Source organism: Pongo abelii, chromosome 16 (genome assembly GCF_028885655.2).
Source record: "Pongo abelii isolate AG06213 chromosome 16, NHGRI_mPonAbe1-v2.0_pri, whole genome shotgun sequence".
Lineage (NCBI taxonomy): Eukaryota > Metazoa > Chordata > Mammalia > Primates > Hominidae > Pongo > Pongo abelii.
The window spans coordinates 24893113-24910418 of NC_072001.2; the positions used below are offsets into that span (position 1 = coordinate 24893113).

The 17306-nt window shown below is 41.2% G+C and overlaps 1 protein-coding gene across 19 annotated transcripts in view; it reads left to right on the forward strand.

Moving 5' to 3' along the window:
* HERC2 (HECT and RLD domain containing E3 ubiquitin protein ligase 2) overlaps nt 1-17306 on the forward strand; it is a 299653-nt gene that overhangs the window by 165043 nt on the left and 117304 nt on the right. For 17 of the 19 annotated variants that reach the window (XM_063716530.1, XM_063716528.1, XM_063716533.1 and 14 more), the window contains 12 exons: nt 5076-5246; nt 5630-5733; nt 6720-6870; nt 9744-9958; nt 10232-10364; nt 10472-10599; nt 10692-10887; nt 13537-13670; nt 14209-14382; nt 14460-14596; nt 14708-14859; nt 15651-15842. In XM_063716530.1, coding sequence (XP_063572600.1) covers nt 5076-5246; nt 5630-5733; nt 6720-6870; nt 9744-9958; nt 10232-10364; nt 10472-10599; nt 10692-10887; nt 13537-13670; nt 14209-14382; nt 14460-14596; nt 14708-14859; nt 15651-15842 — 1887 coding nt within the window. The remainder of the gene's footprint in view (nt 1-5075; nt 5247-5629; nt 5734-6719; nt 6871-9743; nt 9959-10231; nt 10365-10471; nt 10600-10691; nt 10888-13536; nt 13671-14208; nt 14383-14459; nt 14597-14707; nt 14860-15650; nt 15843-17306) is intronic. The other 2 variants (XM_054532425.2, XM_063716536.1) reach the window with 1 other exon arrangement.

Genomic DNA, 17306 nt, shown 5'->3' on the forward strand with positions numbered 1-17306 from the left:
GATGCCTTTAATACAGAATGCCAGTTTTCCGCGGTGATTGTGCTGCTACTCATCTCCACTGCAAAGTGAGAGTTCTCAGTGTTCCACTTCTGTGCCAAGACCTAGCATTGCTAGCACTCCCTGTTTGAACCATTCTGGTGGGTGTACACTGGTATCTCATTGTGGTTTCAATTAGCATTTTCTAGATTATTAGTGAGGTTTGATACCTTTTCATATGTGCATTAATCAGTTGGAAATTCTCTTTTGTGAAGTGCCAATTCAAGTTTTGTGCCCATTTTTCTATCTGGTTGTCTTTTCTTTTTAGTCATTCATGTGAGTGTTACTGTATATTTGGGATATGAACTTTTGGCTCTATTTCTGATGGAGCTTTTTCTCTCACTCAGGCCTGTGTAGTCACTTAAAAGTGTTTTCTGATGAACAGAAGTAATATTCGTGAAATCCAGTTTGTTTCTATTTTAATGTTGTTCATTTTGGGCCTTAAGAAATCTTTTTCTTACCCAGATTTTCTTTTACACCTTAAAAGTTTTATTGCCTTAACTTTCATGTTTAGAGCTATAGTGCACTTGGATTTGATTTTCATGCATGTTATGAGATAGGGGTCACATGTCACTTTTTTTCCACGGGCATTTTGTCCATAGCATCTTTGTGCCAGCACCTTTGGGTGAAAAGACTGTCCTTGGTCACTCTTCTGGGGTGTCACCTTTGTCTGAACCAAGTGATTGTCTATACTTGTGTCTGGTCTGATCTTGCAGCTTTTCCCCTAGTGACTTATTGCACTTGCTAGGACCTGTAGTGCACTGTGGAGTAGAAATGGTGACAGTGTACCTCCTTGCCTTTTTCTTAGTAGCAGAGAAAAAGCTTTCCAGATTTCACACAGAAAGTATGATGTTTGTTTTAGGAGTCTCTTTGTAAGTACTTTTGAACCTTAAGAATGTTTTCTTCTGTTGCTGCTTTGTGATGCAGTTTTAACTATGATTGGGTGTTAAGTTTCATCACATGCTTTTCCTGCATTACTTGATCATATAATTTTTATTTTTTTCTATTAATGTGTGAATTACTGACTTTTCAAATGTTGACTCAACCTTCCATTTCTGGAATAAAACTACTTTGCTCATAATATTGGTCATATGGATAGATATTTCTGGTCTTGGTTTGCTATTTTTTAAAGACAATTTTGCATCTGTAGTTGTAATTTTTCTGGATTTTGCATGTCATTTTCCTCATAATTTTTCAGTGACCTGTAATTTTATTTTCTTGTAATGCCCTGCAACTTATTGTTGTTGTTATTGGTAACCACCACCCCTTTACTAACAAAGAAGCTATAATTCAGGAAGAAGATAGGTCCCATGCAACCTGTTAGTTTCCATCTATCCACCAGAGAACATTAGCTTGTCGAGGGAAACACTGGCTGATGGATCCGATAGTAGGAAAACATAATAGACATTCAGGTTTTGGTAACCAAAGTTGCGCTAATCTTGTAGAGTGAGTAGGAGAATGTTCCTGCCTATTCTTTTTTTGGAAGGGTGTGTATAAGATTGGTAAAATTTGCCATTTAAGTGTACCATTTAGTGGCATTAAGTACATTCACATTGTTTTACAGCCATCACCACCACTCATCTCTAGAGCTTTTCATTTTTCCCAACTGAAACTATGCATCTATTAAACACCAATTTTCCCTAGCACTTGGCAACTACCATTCTACTTTCTGTCTCTGAATTTTACTACTTCAGGTACCTCATATACATGGAACCATACAGTATTTATCCTTTTGGGATTGGCTTATTTCACTTAGCATGTCTTCAAGGTTCATCCGTGTTGTGGAAAGTGTCTGAATGTCCTTAATTTTAAGGTGAAATCATATTCTGTTATATGAATATATCACATTTTGCTATCCAACCATCAGTTGATGACACTTGGGTTGTTTCCATCTTTTGGCTATTGTGAATAATGCTGCTATGAATGTGGGTGTGTGTATCCATTTGCGTTCCTTCTTTTTTTTTAATTTTTATTTGTTTATTTTTTTTGAGATAGAGTCTTGCTCCGTTGCCCAGGCTGGAGTGCAGTGGTGCGATCTCGGCTCACTGCAGCCTCCGTCTCCCAGGTTCAAGCAATTCCCCTGCCTCAGCCTCCTGAGTAGCTGGGACTACAGGTGTGCACCACCATGCCCAGCTAATTTTTTGTGTTTTAGTAGAGATGGGGTTTCACCATGTTGGCCAGGATAGTTTTGATCTCCTTACCTCGTGATCTGCCCACCTCGGCCTCCCAAAGTGTTGGGATTACGGGAGTGAGCCACTGTGCCCGGCCTGCTTTTACTTCTTTTGGCTATATAGCCAGAGGTAGAATTGGTAAGATTATGTGGTAATTTTGTATTTAATTTTTTTGAGGAGCTGCCATAGTGTTTTTCAGAGTGGCTGCACCATTTTATGTTCCTGTCAGTAGTGTGCAGGAGTTCCAATTTCTCCACATCCTCACCAACACTTTTTTTTTTTTTGATAGTAGCCATCAATGGGTGTGAAGTGGTATCTCATTGTGGTTTTGATTTGTATGTCCCTAATGATTAGTGATGTCAAGCATCTTTTCATGTGCTTATTGACCATTTGCATACCTTTTTTGGAGAAATGTCTATTCAAGTCTTTTGTCCGTGTTTTAATTGGGTTTTTTGTCGTGTTGGGTTTTAGGAGTTAATTATATATTCTGCATAGATATGATTTGCAATCTGTTTTGCATTCTTTCAGTTGCTGTTTCACTCTTGATAGCCTCCTTTGATGCACAGAAGTATTTGATTTTGATCAAGTCCAACTTACCTATGTTTTTCCTTTTGTTGCCTGCACTGCTTTTGGTGTCCTATTCAAGACATGTCACCAAATTCAGTGTCATGAAGTTTTTCCGCAGTGTTTTCTTCTAAGAATTTTATAGTTTTAGCACTTACTTTTAGGTCTCTGATCCATTTTGAGTTAGTTTTTGTGTGTAGCATAAGGTAAGGGTCTACCTCTATTCTTTACATGTGCATGTCTGGATTTCCCAGTATCAGGCATTGAAAAGGCTCTTCTTTCCCCATTAAGTGGTCTTGGCTCCCATGTCAAAAATCGTATGACCAAATACGTGAGGGATTGTTTTTGGGGTCTCCATTCTATTCCATTTTTCTATATGTTTGTCTCTCCAGTGCCATACTCTTCTTTATTATTGCTTTCTTCTTTCTTAGGGTTTAATCTGCTATTTTTCTTGCTTTTTGAGAAATGAATACTTATTAGCACAGTGTTGTTTTTGTAATCTGTTTATTATGAAAATTTTCTAACATAGATAAAAGTAGAAAAATAGTAAAATGAATCTAGCTTCAACAGGTGAATACGTTCCCCTCTCATACTTCTCTGTATTGTTGATTGATTGGATTATTTTTATTTTATTTTATTTTTTTAATTTTTTTTTTTAGACAGAGTCTCGCTCTTTCACCCAGGCGGGAGTGCAGTGGTGCGATCTCGGCTCACTGCAAGCTCTGTCTCCCAGGTTCACACCATTCTCCTGCCGCAGCCTCCCGAGTAGCTGGGACTACAGGCACCCACCACCACGCCTGGCTAATTTTTTGTATTTTTAGTAGAGATGGGGGTTCACTGTGTTAGCCAGGATCGTCTCGATCTCCTGACCTTGTGATCTGCCCACCTTGGCCTCCCAAAGTGCTGGGATTACAGGTGTGAGCCACCTCGCCCGGCCGATTGGATTATTTTAAAGCATAACTCTGTCTTTAAAACATTTTAAGGCATTTTACCTCTTAATGATAAGGATTTTAAAAAAACCCTACAATATCATTATCCTGTCTATAAGATTAACAGTGATTCCTTAATCTAACATGCAGTCCATGTTACATTTTCCTGGACTATCTCAAAAATGCCTTTTTTAGGTGGTAATTTTGAATTAGGACCTGAACATGTTCTCCGTGTTGGCATTGCTTGACATATGCTTCTAGTCTCTTTCTCCAAACAGCATGGCTCCAGGCCCTCCTCTCCCTGTCTCTGATCATACTGTTTTCTTTTTCAAAGAAGCAGGTTGGTTATTTTGGAGAACTTCACATTTTCTGAACTTGGTTGATTGCATTCTCTTATTCTAGATGAACATGTTCTTCTGTTAGTTCCATTAATCTGCTGGTTAGATCTAGAGGTTTGGTTGGATTTGGATTCAGTCTCGTTGGGGTGGTGTTATGTCTGGAGTCATGCTGCATGCTTTCTGTTGGCTCAGGAGGCCTGTAGTGCTTGGTGGCTCCCGCTTTAGTTCTGTGAACTAGACCAGGGAATTCATGTGTTGCGTGTCCTCTATAAAATCCCCACCAACCTTGCCCTCTGCTGTCTGGTTAGGAGGAGGTACAATGTGTACAGGAAGGACATAGTCTAAGCTTGACTTCTTGAACTGCCACCTCCCTTTAACTATTTTTCGTAATATTGAGTTGGTATCCTAGCACTTGCATAGGTGACCACCACTCAGGTTTTCTTTTTTTGAGTATTTTTATGAACTAATAGACTTTTATTGATTTGGTGTTTTTCTTTTTTAGCTTTTTCCCTCTAATACACACATTTAAAGGCGTAAATGCCCTCAAGCATGCATTTAGTTGTATGTCACCAATTTTGATCTGCAGTATTTTGATTATTAATTGAACACATTTTCTAATTTTCATAGTCATTTTTTTCTTAGAATTTTGGGTTACTTATAAGTGTATTTTATAATTTTCAAATATGTGGATGAATTTTTTATTTATTTTGAATGAATTTTTGAAAACCTATTTCTAATTTAACTGCATTGTAGTCAGCACACATGCTCTGTAACTTTATTTCTTTGAAATCTGTTGAGATTTGCTCTGTGGCCTGGCATGGCCCGATTTGATATTCATGCTGCCTAGATTTTTTTTTGAAGCATTCTATATTTAATAGAATTTGCATGTGTGGTATTAGTTTCAGAGCTAGGTATGTATTTCTCCCATTGTGATTGTGGATTTGTTTATTTCTGCTTGTAGTTCTTTCACACAGTTTGTTCTTTTCATTTTACCTATTGGTTGATGGATGGACTGATTCTGGTTTCTGTATATACAGAGTCATTTTTTACAGGTCAGAACTGTAGAAATAATGAGGAAGTGACACTTATACGCAAAGCTGATTTGGAGAACCATAATAAAGATGGAGGCTTCTGGACTGTGATTGACGGGAAAGTATATGACATAAAGGACTTCCAGACACAGTCGTTAACAGGAAATAGTATTCTTGGTAAGATTACACTTCTTATTTCCTGGTTAAAAGTTACAGCCTGTATCATTTTAAGCAGAGTATTTGGCTTATAAATGATTTCTTTAGTTTTGTGCCAGCCCCCGCATACTTTAATGTATCAGTGGCTTTGGTGTCTGTCTTATCAACAAATTGAGCACATTTGAAGAATTTGCTTTCATTATGCATTTTTGTTTTAATACTTGGAAATCATTTCAAGTTCTGAGTCGGCCCCGGCAACGCTGGGAGACAGTGGGAGGTCATTATACTCTGGTAACCCTCACTTTTGAGTTAAGCACCTAACTTATTTCCTACTCACTATTTCTCCTATAGCTCTCCAGGCAAGCTGAATTGAACTCATGTTGCTTTTTCCCTTTTTGTTTCAGCTCAGTTTGCAGGGGAAGACCCAGTGGTAGCTTTGGAAGCTGCTTTGCAGTTTGAAGACACCCGGGAATCCATGCACGCATTTTGTGTTGGCCAATATTTGGAGGTGAGGCTGTATGCCTTGAGTGATGCAGAGGATGACAGGGGATACCCTCTGTGTGTTTGTGATAGGAATATTTGGATCTAGAAGTACTGATATCTGGGTCTTTTGGGGGGCATTAGGGATAAATATAAAGATCCTTTAGAAGTTTTGTCATAAATGAATTTACATTTATTCATGTTAAGATCTGTGATGTACTGGTCATGAAAATTTGTTTTTTAAATGATCAATTTGTAAGAAATATAGACAGTGTTCCACAAGAAAAGAGGTTAAACTTTGGTTTTATGTAGAAATTTGGAATGGCGTATTATCTTGAGGTATGTATTTTTTGGGAAGAACTATGTAGAAGTGTAATTCTTTACAATAGAAATATGTCCTTCCTATGTATTCACGAACACATAGAATTTATATATTGGGATTAGCTTTCCAGGTATCCACAAGTAATAAGATGTATTAAATGCCATTAGGGCAGGGCTTAAAACATTTTATGAAGGGGAGAATTAACTTTGCTGTAAATATCTTCTGTGACTGGAAAAGTTGAACTCTTGCTTTTTTCAGATTTTTGTTAGAATAAATTTCATTTCCTCTACATGTGTGGTCACAGTCCACTAATACTTGTCATCGAATACTTGTCACAGTTTTGTTGCCCAGTGGGTTCTTTGTGCTTTCATTATACTTTCTGAAGTGTGGTGTACAGTCACTTTGGAAACTGATTCCTAAGGAATATTCTAGCCAAATCACGTATCTGTGGTTTAGTTTTTCTGCAGTAGGGCTGTGCGGTTGCTGCCTGCTTTATTGGGCATGTGGGTTTATGTGGTATCTGCTGTTACTTGGGCACAGCAGCATCAACTCATTACAGGATGGAGGGGCAGAACGCCCAGAGCACCCCTGGGCTCACATGCAGTACAGTTGCAGGACAGAGCTGTCCTCTTGGTTTTATGTTTTTAATTAATTCTGTTTCCTCAGATTGATGATGAAATTTATTTTTCCAGCCTGACCAAGAAGTTGTCACCATACCAGATCTGGGGAGTCTCTCTTCACCTCTGATAGACACAGAGAGGAATCTGGGCCTGCTTCTCGGATTACACGCTTCCTATTTAGCAATGAGCACACCGCTGTCTCCTGTCGAGATTGAATGTGCCAGTAAGAAAATCTTTGCTTTTTGCTGATCAGCAGATTATTTTTTTTGAACTGTAAGTTCCATTAAGAGTGGGAGAGGGCCAGGCACAGTGGTTCATGCCTGTAATCCCAGCACTTTGGGAGGTTGTGGCACGTGGATTGCTTGAGGTCAAGAGTTTGAGACCAGCCTGGGCAACATGGCAAAACCCCATCTCTGCACAAAACACAAAAATTAGCCAGGCATGTTGGCACGTACTTGTAGTCCCAGATACTCAGGAGGCTGAGGTAGGAGGATCGCTTGAGCCTGGGAGGTTGAGGTTGCAGTGAGTCATGATCATACCACTGCACTCCAGCCTGGGTGACAGAACAAGACTCTCTCTTTGAAAAAGTAGGAGATGGCCAGGCGGTGGCTCATGCCTGTACTCCCAGCACTTTGGGAGGCTGAGGCAGGTGGATCACCTGAGGTCAGGAGTTTGAGACCAGCCTGGCCAATGTGGTGAAACCCCATGTCTACTAAAAATGCAGAAATTAACTGAGCGTGGTGACAGGTGCCTGTAATCCCAGTTACTCAGGAGGCTGAGGTAGGAGAATTACTTGAACCCAGGAGACAGAGGTTGCAGTGAGCCGAGATCGCACCACTGCACTCCAGCCTGGGTGATAAGAGTGAGACTCTGTCTCAAAAAAGAAAGAAGAGGAGGATTCAACACAGTTGATGATGATAAAAATAATAATAATAAGGATAGTGAGACTCAATCAGGTAGAAACAGCTGTGAGTGGCTGTCATGTGCCCTCATGGTCTGTTGCTGCAGACGAAGCTAAAAAGTGTGCAGGAATGTCTACCCGTCTACCCTGTGGTGCTCTCACGTATTGCAGCCTCTGCCTGATGGGCCCAGCATGGCTTTTGTCTCCCTGCATGCCCAGAAATTGCACAGAATGGGGATCAGCTGTCCTCTCAGGGAACAGCATTCTACTTGAGGACTGCGTTTTTACCAGACCAGGCTCAAGTCAGTTATAGTTCAGGATGGCAGCCTTTGTAACCACCTAAAGTAATAAGTTCCTTCCTGTCTCCTAAGATGGGTTTACATTTTCCTTCATGTAGTTGTGCATTTCCCATCTGTCTGTCTGTCCGTCCATGTGAGCAGCTTCTGTTGAGCAGTTGTCTGGTGCAGTTAACCTTGCGAGGTGTTCAGGATGCAGTGATGGGTAGGACACGCCTCTGCTTTCTGGTGCCGTTACCATGCAAGGTGTTCAGGATGCAGTGATGGATAGGACACGCCTCTGCTTTCTGGTGCCGTTACCATGCGAGGTGTTCAGGATGCAGTGATGGATAGGACACGCCTCTGCTTTCTAGTGCCGTTACCATGCGAGGTGTTCAGGATGCAGTGATGGATAGGACACGCCTCTGCTTTCAGCTGCTGCTTGTCTGATGAGCCAGCATTCTAAGCAGGTCACGTTACAAGGTGGTGAATGGTGAAATGGAGACGTTCATACGTGGTTCTGGGAGAAGAAAGGCTTCACATTGGCAGCAGTCCTGAAATTGCGTGAGGGAACATTCTGGGCAGAAAACGCAGGAGTGTCAAGGGCACTGCTGAGAGGAGCAGGGCTTTCCTGCTGCTTGCAAGAGTGGGTGTGGCAGAAGCCTGCGGGGAAGGAGGATCTTGGTGTCCACACAGCCCCCCTGTTGGGTGGACCTTTGTGCAGTGCTGGGTGCTGGGCTGCCTGTGGTGTCCTGTGAGGTGTCTGCTTCCCTCCGTCCTCCTCAAGGCTCATTGCTTGCCAGAAGATGGGCTTTGTTTAAAATGGCAAGGAGGGCAGGGCTGGCGAGCTCCAGAGCAGAGGGTGCCATGGGCCCTGGCAGGTGGGTCTGATCCACAGGAGGATCAGAGGCTTATCTTGGAGCAGTAAGGAGGGGCGGTCCTGTGCTTAAAGAGAGAGGGCCAGAGAGAGTCGGCATTGGATTAGTGTTTCAGAAGAACAAATGTGGTGGGTTGGGGAATGCTCCTGAGTGCTCTAAAATCTAAATGTCCAGTAAAAGAATACTTAAGTGCATCCCTGCTTTGATTGCTTGGATTTGGAGCAGTATTTGATAACACAGATCGTTAATAGAGATCTGTAGTGGTGCACTCCCTCAAGTTGCCATAAGCGGTAGTAATTAACATTCGCACTGGCTGATCCCATGCCTTGCACCGCGCACAGGTCTCCTTTCCAGTCCATCGGCCCTCTCCAAGGATCTATCCTTCATTACAGATTGTGTGTTTGTTCAATATTTTCTCCTTTTCATTCCTTTGTGAGTGCTCTAGGAATACGTAGCCTACCCTGAGGATGTAATTCTTTGTAGAAACCCTTCAGATGTGCTGTTCCCTGCCTGGATACTCAGTGTCTGGGTCTTATTCCTCATCTTAGCACAGTTGTTGCTTTCACAAGTCCCTTACTGACCCTCAGAATAGCGGTGGTCTGTCTTCCGGTCTCCCTGGTACCCCCATAGTCATCCGTTGCACATAGTTTCGGACTTGAAATCCTGTGATTATTTGTGTCAGCAGTGCCCTTTGCTGCCTTCCTTGTTAGAATGTGCAACTCAGTCTTCACATGGTGTCTGTGGAACCAGGCAGCTGCAGGCAGAGCACAGGTATCCAGAGAATGTTGGACTGGAACTATGATCCTGAGTTCTGATGCCATGCCTGAGGCGTGTGGAATCACCAGAAAGTGTGTTCACATAGATAGAGGAATTATAAGTCAACCTGTGTAAACATGTTAGGTGGAGCTCTTTCATATGAATGATGCTGAATTTCACCTTCTAAATTCAGTGTTCAGTTGAGCATCTTTTTTTTTTTTTTTTAGTATTTATTTTGAGTTGTGCACTTGAGTTTCTCTTTCATGTTTGCATGTGCATTTTCTAGAATGGCTTCAGTCATCCATCTTCTCTGGAGGCCTGCAGACCAGCCAGATCCACTACAGCTACAACGAGGAGAAAGATGAGGACCACTGCAGCTCCCCAGGGGGCACACCTGCCAGCAAATCTCGACTGTGCTCCCACAGGCGGGCCCTGGGGGACCATTCTCAGGCATTTCTGCAAGCCATTGCAGACAATAACATTCAGGATCACAACGTGAAGGTGAGCTAGGCCTGCCCCCACTGCCACCTCAGTGCTCTGTTTATCTGAGGACTTTGACATAGGAATACTTATGTGCTCTTTGGTTAACACAGCACAGACTTTGTTTCATGTATTATTTGGAGGGTTTTGAGGTGAGAACCTGATTGTGTTAACATGCTAGCGAGGTGTCAGAAGCATTACTGACTGCAAGTGCATCAGAAGCTGTGACATGTTTAAGATTTGTGAAGACTCACTGGGTGGCCCTGAAGTTACCTCCAGCTGTTTCTGTTGCAGGACTTTTTGTGTCAAATAGAAAGGTACTGTAGGCAGTGCCATTTGACCACGCCGATTATGTTTCCCCCCGAGCATCCCGTGGAAGAGGTCGGTCGCTTGCTGTTATGTTGCCTCTTAAAACATGAAGATTTAGGTATGGAGCTCAGTATCTGTGTACTTTAGCTACACTGCAGATTCCTCGACTAACCTGCGGTACATATTCATTCCTTCCCTGCCCTTCTTTTAAATGTCTTTTTACAGGTCATGTGGCATTATCTTTAGTTCATGCAGGTGCACTTGGTATTGAGCAAGTAAAGCACAGAACGTTGCCTAAGTCAGTGGTGGATGTTTGTAGAGTTGTCTACCAAGCAAAATGTTCGCTCATTAAGGTGATAGATTTTAATTCTTTTTATTCTGTGCTTTGCAGACAGTTGCTGAAATATTTGTTGTTAAAGTTGTCTTTTCCTGGTTAACTTTGCAGACTCATCAGGAACAGGGCCGTTCTTACAAGGAGGTCTGCGCTCCTGTCATTGAACGTTTGAGATTCCTCTTTAATGAATTGAGACCTGCTGTTTGTAATGACCTCTCTATAATGTCTAAGTTTAAATTGTTAAGTTCTTTGCCCCGTTGGAGGAGGATAGCTCAGAAGATAATTCGAGAACGAAGGAAAAAGAGAGGTAAGAATGTAAAAGGACAGAAGATACTATTTAAGCATGTGCTTCACCCTGCCACATTGGATCTGTGATTTCAGAGTGAAGTTTCTCTACTGTTGATTACATGTGACATTTCTACCTGCTGCCATCATTTTTATGTGTAGTTATGATTAAATATAGAGATCTCACTTATTTTTCCAAGCAATCAGACAATGAGGCAGTTTAGGAATTGAGTGTGGTATGATTTGATTACTAGTAAATTGATGTTGAAAACATAAATAATCTTTACTAAATTAATGGGAACAAGGAAGTATTTTTATTTTATTAGTTATCCTGGTAATGAGATATAATGGGAACATTTAAACTTATTGCCATTCTTCTAAAGATATGTTTTTTGTTTGGAAATATTGAGTATTCTGATACATGGAGAATTATAAAGGGAAGCTAAAAGAGTTACTGACATTTTCCTGGAAGTAGCTGTGTAAGGGTACAGAAAAGTCTTTTTGCATTAAATCCAAATTTGAATAAAAATGCTTAGAAATTATAAAATAGTTTAGAATTTAGTCACTTGTGATTATAAATAAACTACAGAAATTTCTGATTATATTCTTTTTTTTCTTTTTTTCTTTGAGGTGGAGTCTTGCTCTGTTGCCAGGCTGGAGTGCAGTGGTACGATCTCAGCTCACTGCAACCTCCACCTCCCAGGTTCAAACGATTCCCCTGCCTCAGCCTTCCAAGTAGCTGGGATTACAGGCACGTGCCACCACGCCTGGCTAATTTTTGTATTTTAGTAGAGACGGGGTTTCACCATGTTGGCCAAGATGGTCTTGATCTCCTGACCTCGTGATCTGCCTGCCTCGGCCTCCCAAAGTCCTGGGATTACAGGCGTGAGCCACCGTGCCTGGCCTCTGATCATATTCTTATGACTTATACTGATTTACTCACAAACCTGCTTATTGAACAGTATTAATTACTGAGTTTCTGATGGGCATTTTGAACAATAAGCTTATGAAAGACTAAAGTGTTCTAGAAGCCATCCTAATTTGATTGTTCCTGAACAAACCCTACACCATAACAGCCTGTCTGGATCCGATGGGTGCTCTGGATCAGGAAGTAACAGCAGTCACACTGCTGCGATTCCTTTAACCCAGGCATGCAGGAACTCAGCCCGGGCCGAGGAGACAGGCTGCCTCGGCATGAGGGAGGGAGACTCCACCATTTGCCATCTCATATCCGTGGGTTCTGAGCCCACACTGTCACTTTTAGAGTTTCTTGTGGGTTTATAGATTTATTGTGTGTTGTTTCAAGCTGATTTTCTTTTTTTTTTGGAAATTAAGTAACTTGAAAAGATTAAGTGATTAATATTCCTGTTGCTGTGTCAGGGATCCCCGAGCCTTCTCTCAGGCTTGATGATTCACTAAAAGGACTGAGAAGAGCTGTTATACTCACAGCTGTGTTTTTTTACTGCAAAAAGGATACAGATTAAAATTAGCAAAGGGAAGGGTGCATGGAGGGAAGTCCAGAGGAAACTAGGCACAAGCTTTGGTGTCTCTCCCCAGTGGCGTCACGTGGATGTGCTTAGCTCTCCCAGCAAGTGTGTCACATCATGTGTGAAGAAATGTTAACCGGGCCAGCGCACCTGAGCCTCGAGTCTAGAGATTTTGTTGGGGGCCAGTCACCTATGCAGGCAGTGCCCATGTGACTGACCTCAATTACTCAGACTCCAATGCCCCAGTGCAAAAACAAGTGGTCCCTCGAAAGTCACGTCATTAGCATAAACTACCTGGCCAGACCACTGCCACAAGGTCCTGGGTGTCAGGTATACCAAAAAACTTATCAGGCAGGGTGTTCCAAGGGCTCAGAGCTCAGCTCCTAGAAGAAGGACCAATCCTGAAGGGACAGACCTTCCTTGGGAATTTGCAGGGTTTGAGCAACCCCGGCCTGCTGTGTTAGCTCTTTACTGCCCAGGTGTGTTATCATGTTGCTTATTTTTTATATTATATGCTGAAGAGATTTAGACCAAAAATTTTAAAAGAGATAAAATATAGGGAGGAAATTCCACATATCACAGTGAATTCAATTGATTCAGTTACACAGTAACAGAACCACTGAACTGGACCAGGGTGGACAAGCCAGGAACTGTGGGCCAAATTCCACCTCTTGCTTGCTTTGTGTAGCCCATGGACTAAGACCTTTTATTTTTTTCCAGTTTGAAATTGTTTTTTAAAAATTAAAAGAAGTATATTATTTTTGACACATGAAAATTACATGAAGCTAAAATTGTAGCACCATAAATAAAGTTTTATGGGAGCACAGCCACACCTGTTGCTTTATCTGTGGTTACTTTTTGTGCTACAGCAGCAGAGTTGGGTATTTGCAACAGACTGCATGGCCTGAAAGACTCAAATGTTCACTCTCTGGCACTTGAGGAAGAGCTTGCTGGCTGCCGGGCTTCCCCTGCTTCGGGGCTTCTCCCCTCGTCGCACTCTCACTTTGTCTTTTTGTTCTGCCAGGGTGATCATTTCACCTTGTTGTTGATCATTGCAATTTATAATGTTGTTCAGATGTTTATTTGAATGAAATATTTGTCCTTCATGCAAATCTAAGTATTTCTTAATTTAAAATTATATTTAAGTGTATGATTTTTATAGTGAATGATGTTTTAAAACACAGTTCCTAAGAAGCCAGAATCTACAGATGATGAAGAAAAAATTGGAAACGAAGAGAGCGATTTAGAAGAAGCTTGCATTTTGCCTCATAGTCCAATAAATGTGGACAAGAGACCCATTGCAATTAAATCACCCAAGGTGCAGTATTTTCTGTGATTCTGAGGTTGGCTGAATAGAATCATAGCACGTAGCAAAGGAATCCACAGTCTTGTACCTCTGTACCTGAGCATCCGGAGGGAGGGACGGGCGGTTGTTAGAAATACGGCCCCAGTGATGCTTCATGAACTTGACTTATGATGTCCTGGTCAGAGCTGTAGCTGGAGAAGGGTTTCCTTTTATTTTTGGTAGTAGATTGTATCATTAATTATTCACCATTCTTTCCGTAAATATATTCTTTGTTCCAGAAACAGTGCTGGGCCCTGTGGCTATTAATATGAACCATAACTTAACTTTGTATGCCAAGCTAGCCTGTTCCAACATATATTAGTATAGAGATTATAAATTCACTTACAAGTATATTTATAGCATAGTTTTAAAACCATGTATTATTAAATTTAACATATTTTAACCAATTTAAACCTATGAGCATTATTTATATTTTACTTGAATAACTTTTAGAGCACAGTTTAATATTAAATAGGGCAGACTAATGATGAAAATTGTTTTCCTTTGTTAGGACAAATGGCAGCCGCTGTTGAGTACTGTTACAGGTGTTCACAAATACAAGTGGTTGAAGCAGAATGTGCAGGGTCTTTATCCGCAGTCTCCACTCCTCAGTACAATTGCTGAATTTGCCCTTAAAGAAGAGCCAGTGGATGTGGAAAAAATGAGAAAGTGTCTACTAAAACAGGTAACATTTGATGAGAAATGCATCTCTGCATTGGGTAATATACATAACACTTAACTGTATGCATTGATATTTTGCAGTTGGAGAGAGCAGAGGTTCGCCTGGAAGGGATAGATACAATTTTAAAACTGGCGAGCAAGAATTTCTTACTTCCATCTGTGCAGTATGCGATGTTTTGTGGATGGCAGAGACTTATTCCTGAGGGAATCGATATAGGGTAAAACGTTAGCATATTTTTCTTAATTAAGGAAGCTGCGGCAACAAAATGTTGTTCTGTAACAGAAGTCTGGCTGTGTCCCGAGTCAAATTCTTTATCTTTATTTGAAAGGGAACCTCTTACTGATTGTTTAAAGGATGTTGATTTGATCCCACCTTTTAATCGGATGCTGCTGGAAGTCACCTTTGGCAAGCTGTATGCTTGGGCTGTTCAGAACATTCGGAATGTTTTGATGGATGCCAGTGCCAAATTTAAAGAGCTTGGTGAGTCAACAATTGCATCAATGTTATTTTATAGTTTGCCTTTATTTATATGTTGTGGAAACTTGCAAATGCCAATTTTTGCTTTTGAGAAGACTTTAATAAGTTTGTACTTTGTACTTGTATAATCTGTGCTGCTGTCAGCTTTCTCAGATTTTAAACAAAACTTTAAAATTTAGCAGGAGACACAATGTTGAAGTACTCTAGTATAACATTTTTACATTTTGACATTTTTATATGTATCACCACATATCCTAAAGTGTCTGTGTCCTATATTAATATTTATTTCCTGTATAATTTGAGCATCTACAGAGAGTTGATTGGATTGGTTTTGTGGAGGAAAAGGGAGACATAAGTTTTACATTTGAAATGGAAGGAATGGAATAGGGCACCAGGGTATTCAGAGAGCAACATGCTAAGTCCTCTAGACAGATGGAATGACCTGTGCATAGAATGCAGGGGGTAGGCCCATCGTGCAGCATGACAAAGCTGCCCACTCAGTGGAAACCCCTGGAAAAGAGTCAGATGTTTAAAGTAATCGCCCGTGCTTTCTGCATTACGTTTATTCTTGTATCCATGCACAAGAAATGTAGGTGGGTGTCAATGCTTATTAGTCAGATGTTTAGAGTAATCGCCCGTGCTTTCTGCGTTACGTTTATTCTTGTATCCATGCACAAGAAATGTCAGTGGGTGTCAGCATAGTCAGATGTTTAGAGTAATCGCCCGTGCTTTCTGCGGTACGTTTATTCTTGTATCCATCACAAGAAATGTCAGTGGGTGCCAATGCTCATTAGGTATCCAGCCGGTTCCCCTGCAAACCATCACCAATGAGAACCCATCGGGACCAAGCCTGGGGACCATCCCACAAGCCCGCTTCCTCCTGGTGATGCTCAGCATGCTCACCCTGCAGCACGGCGCAAACAACCTCAACCTTCTGCTCAATTCTGGAATGCTGGCCCTCACGCAGACGGCACTGCGCCTGATTGGTAGGTCTGCACCGGCTTGAGAGCCTTTGGGAAAACGTCAAGATTTTGCCTTGATTTCTTTTCTTTTCTTTTTTTTTTTTTAAAAACCTTTTTGTAAATTATGGTAAGACACAAATAGCAGAAAGTGTACCATTTTAACGTCGCAATTCAGCGGTATTAAATTCATTCACGATTTTCTAGAGTCATCACCACTGTCTAGTTGTAGAACTTTTTCATCACTATAAATGCACCCCATTTAGCCATCAGTCCTCACTCCCCTGCCCTCCAGCCCCTGGTAGTCACAAATCTGCTTTCTCTGTCTATGGATTTGCATATCCTGGATATTTCATATAAATGGAATCATACCATTTGTGGCCTTTGTGTCTGGGTTATTTCATTTGGTATATATCAGTACTGTATTTTTATGGCTGAAAAAGATTTCATTGTATGAATATATAACATTTTGTTTATTCACTTATCTGTTGATGGACATTTGGGTTGGTTTTGCCTTTTGACTTTTGTGAATAGTGCTGCTAGGAACATTTATATACAAATACTTGTTTGAACACTTGTTTCTAGTTCTTTTGATTATACACCTAGGACTGGAATTACAGGGTCATATGGTACAACTGTGTGTACTTACTAAGAAACTACCAAACTTTTCCACAGTGCTGTATCATTTTTACATTCCCACCACCAGTGGGCAGGATTCCAGGGTTCCACTTTCTGTACTTCGCTGCCAACACTATTTTTTGTGATTTTCTTTTTTTTTTGGATTAAGGCCATCCTAGTGGGTGTGAAGTGGTATCTCATTGTGATTTTGATTTGCATTTCACTGATGATGAATGACATTAAGCTTCTTTACATGTTTGTGCTTGTTGGCCATTAGTATATCTTCTTTGGAGAAGTGTCTATTCAAGTCCCTTTCTCTTTATTTTTTATTTTATTTTTTTGAGATGGAGTCTCACTCTGTCATCCAGGCTGGAGCACAGTGGCACGATCTCGGCTCACTGCAACCTCTGCCTCCCAGGTTCAAGTGCTTCTCATGCCTCAGCCTCCCGAGTAGCTGGGATTACAGTCACACGCCACCACACCTGGCTAACTTTTGTATTTTTAGTAGAGATGGGGTTTCGCCATGTTGGCCAGGCTGGCCTGGAACTCCTGACCTCAGGTGATCTGCCTGCCTTGGCCTCCCAAAGTGCTGGGATAACAGGCATGAGCCACTGCGCCCAGCCCCTTTCTCCTTTTTAAATAGGGTTATTTGTCATCATCTTGTTGTTGTACCAATAAATGCACTATATAAGTGTACCAAACATTTAAAGAAGAATTAACACCAGTCCTCAGACTCTTTAAAAATTTCGTGTATTATTTCGTGTATACTAGACCTTCACAGATCTGTAGACCTTTATCAGCTATATAATTTGAGGGTATTTTCTCCTGTTCTGTGGATTGTATTTCCTTTGATAGAGAAGTTTTTTATTTTGA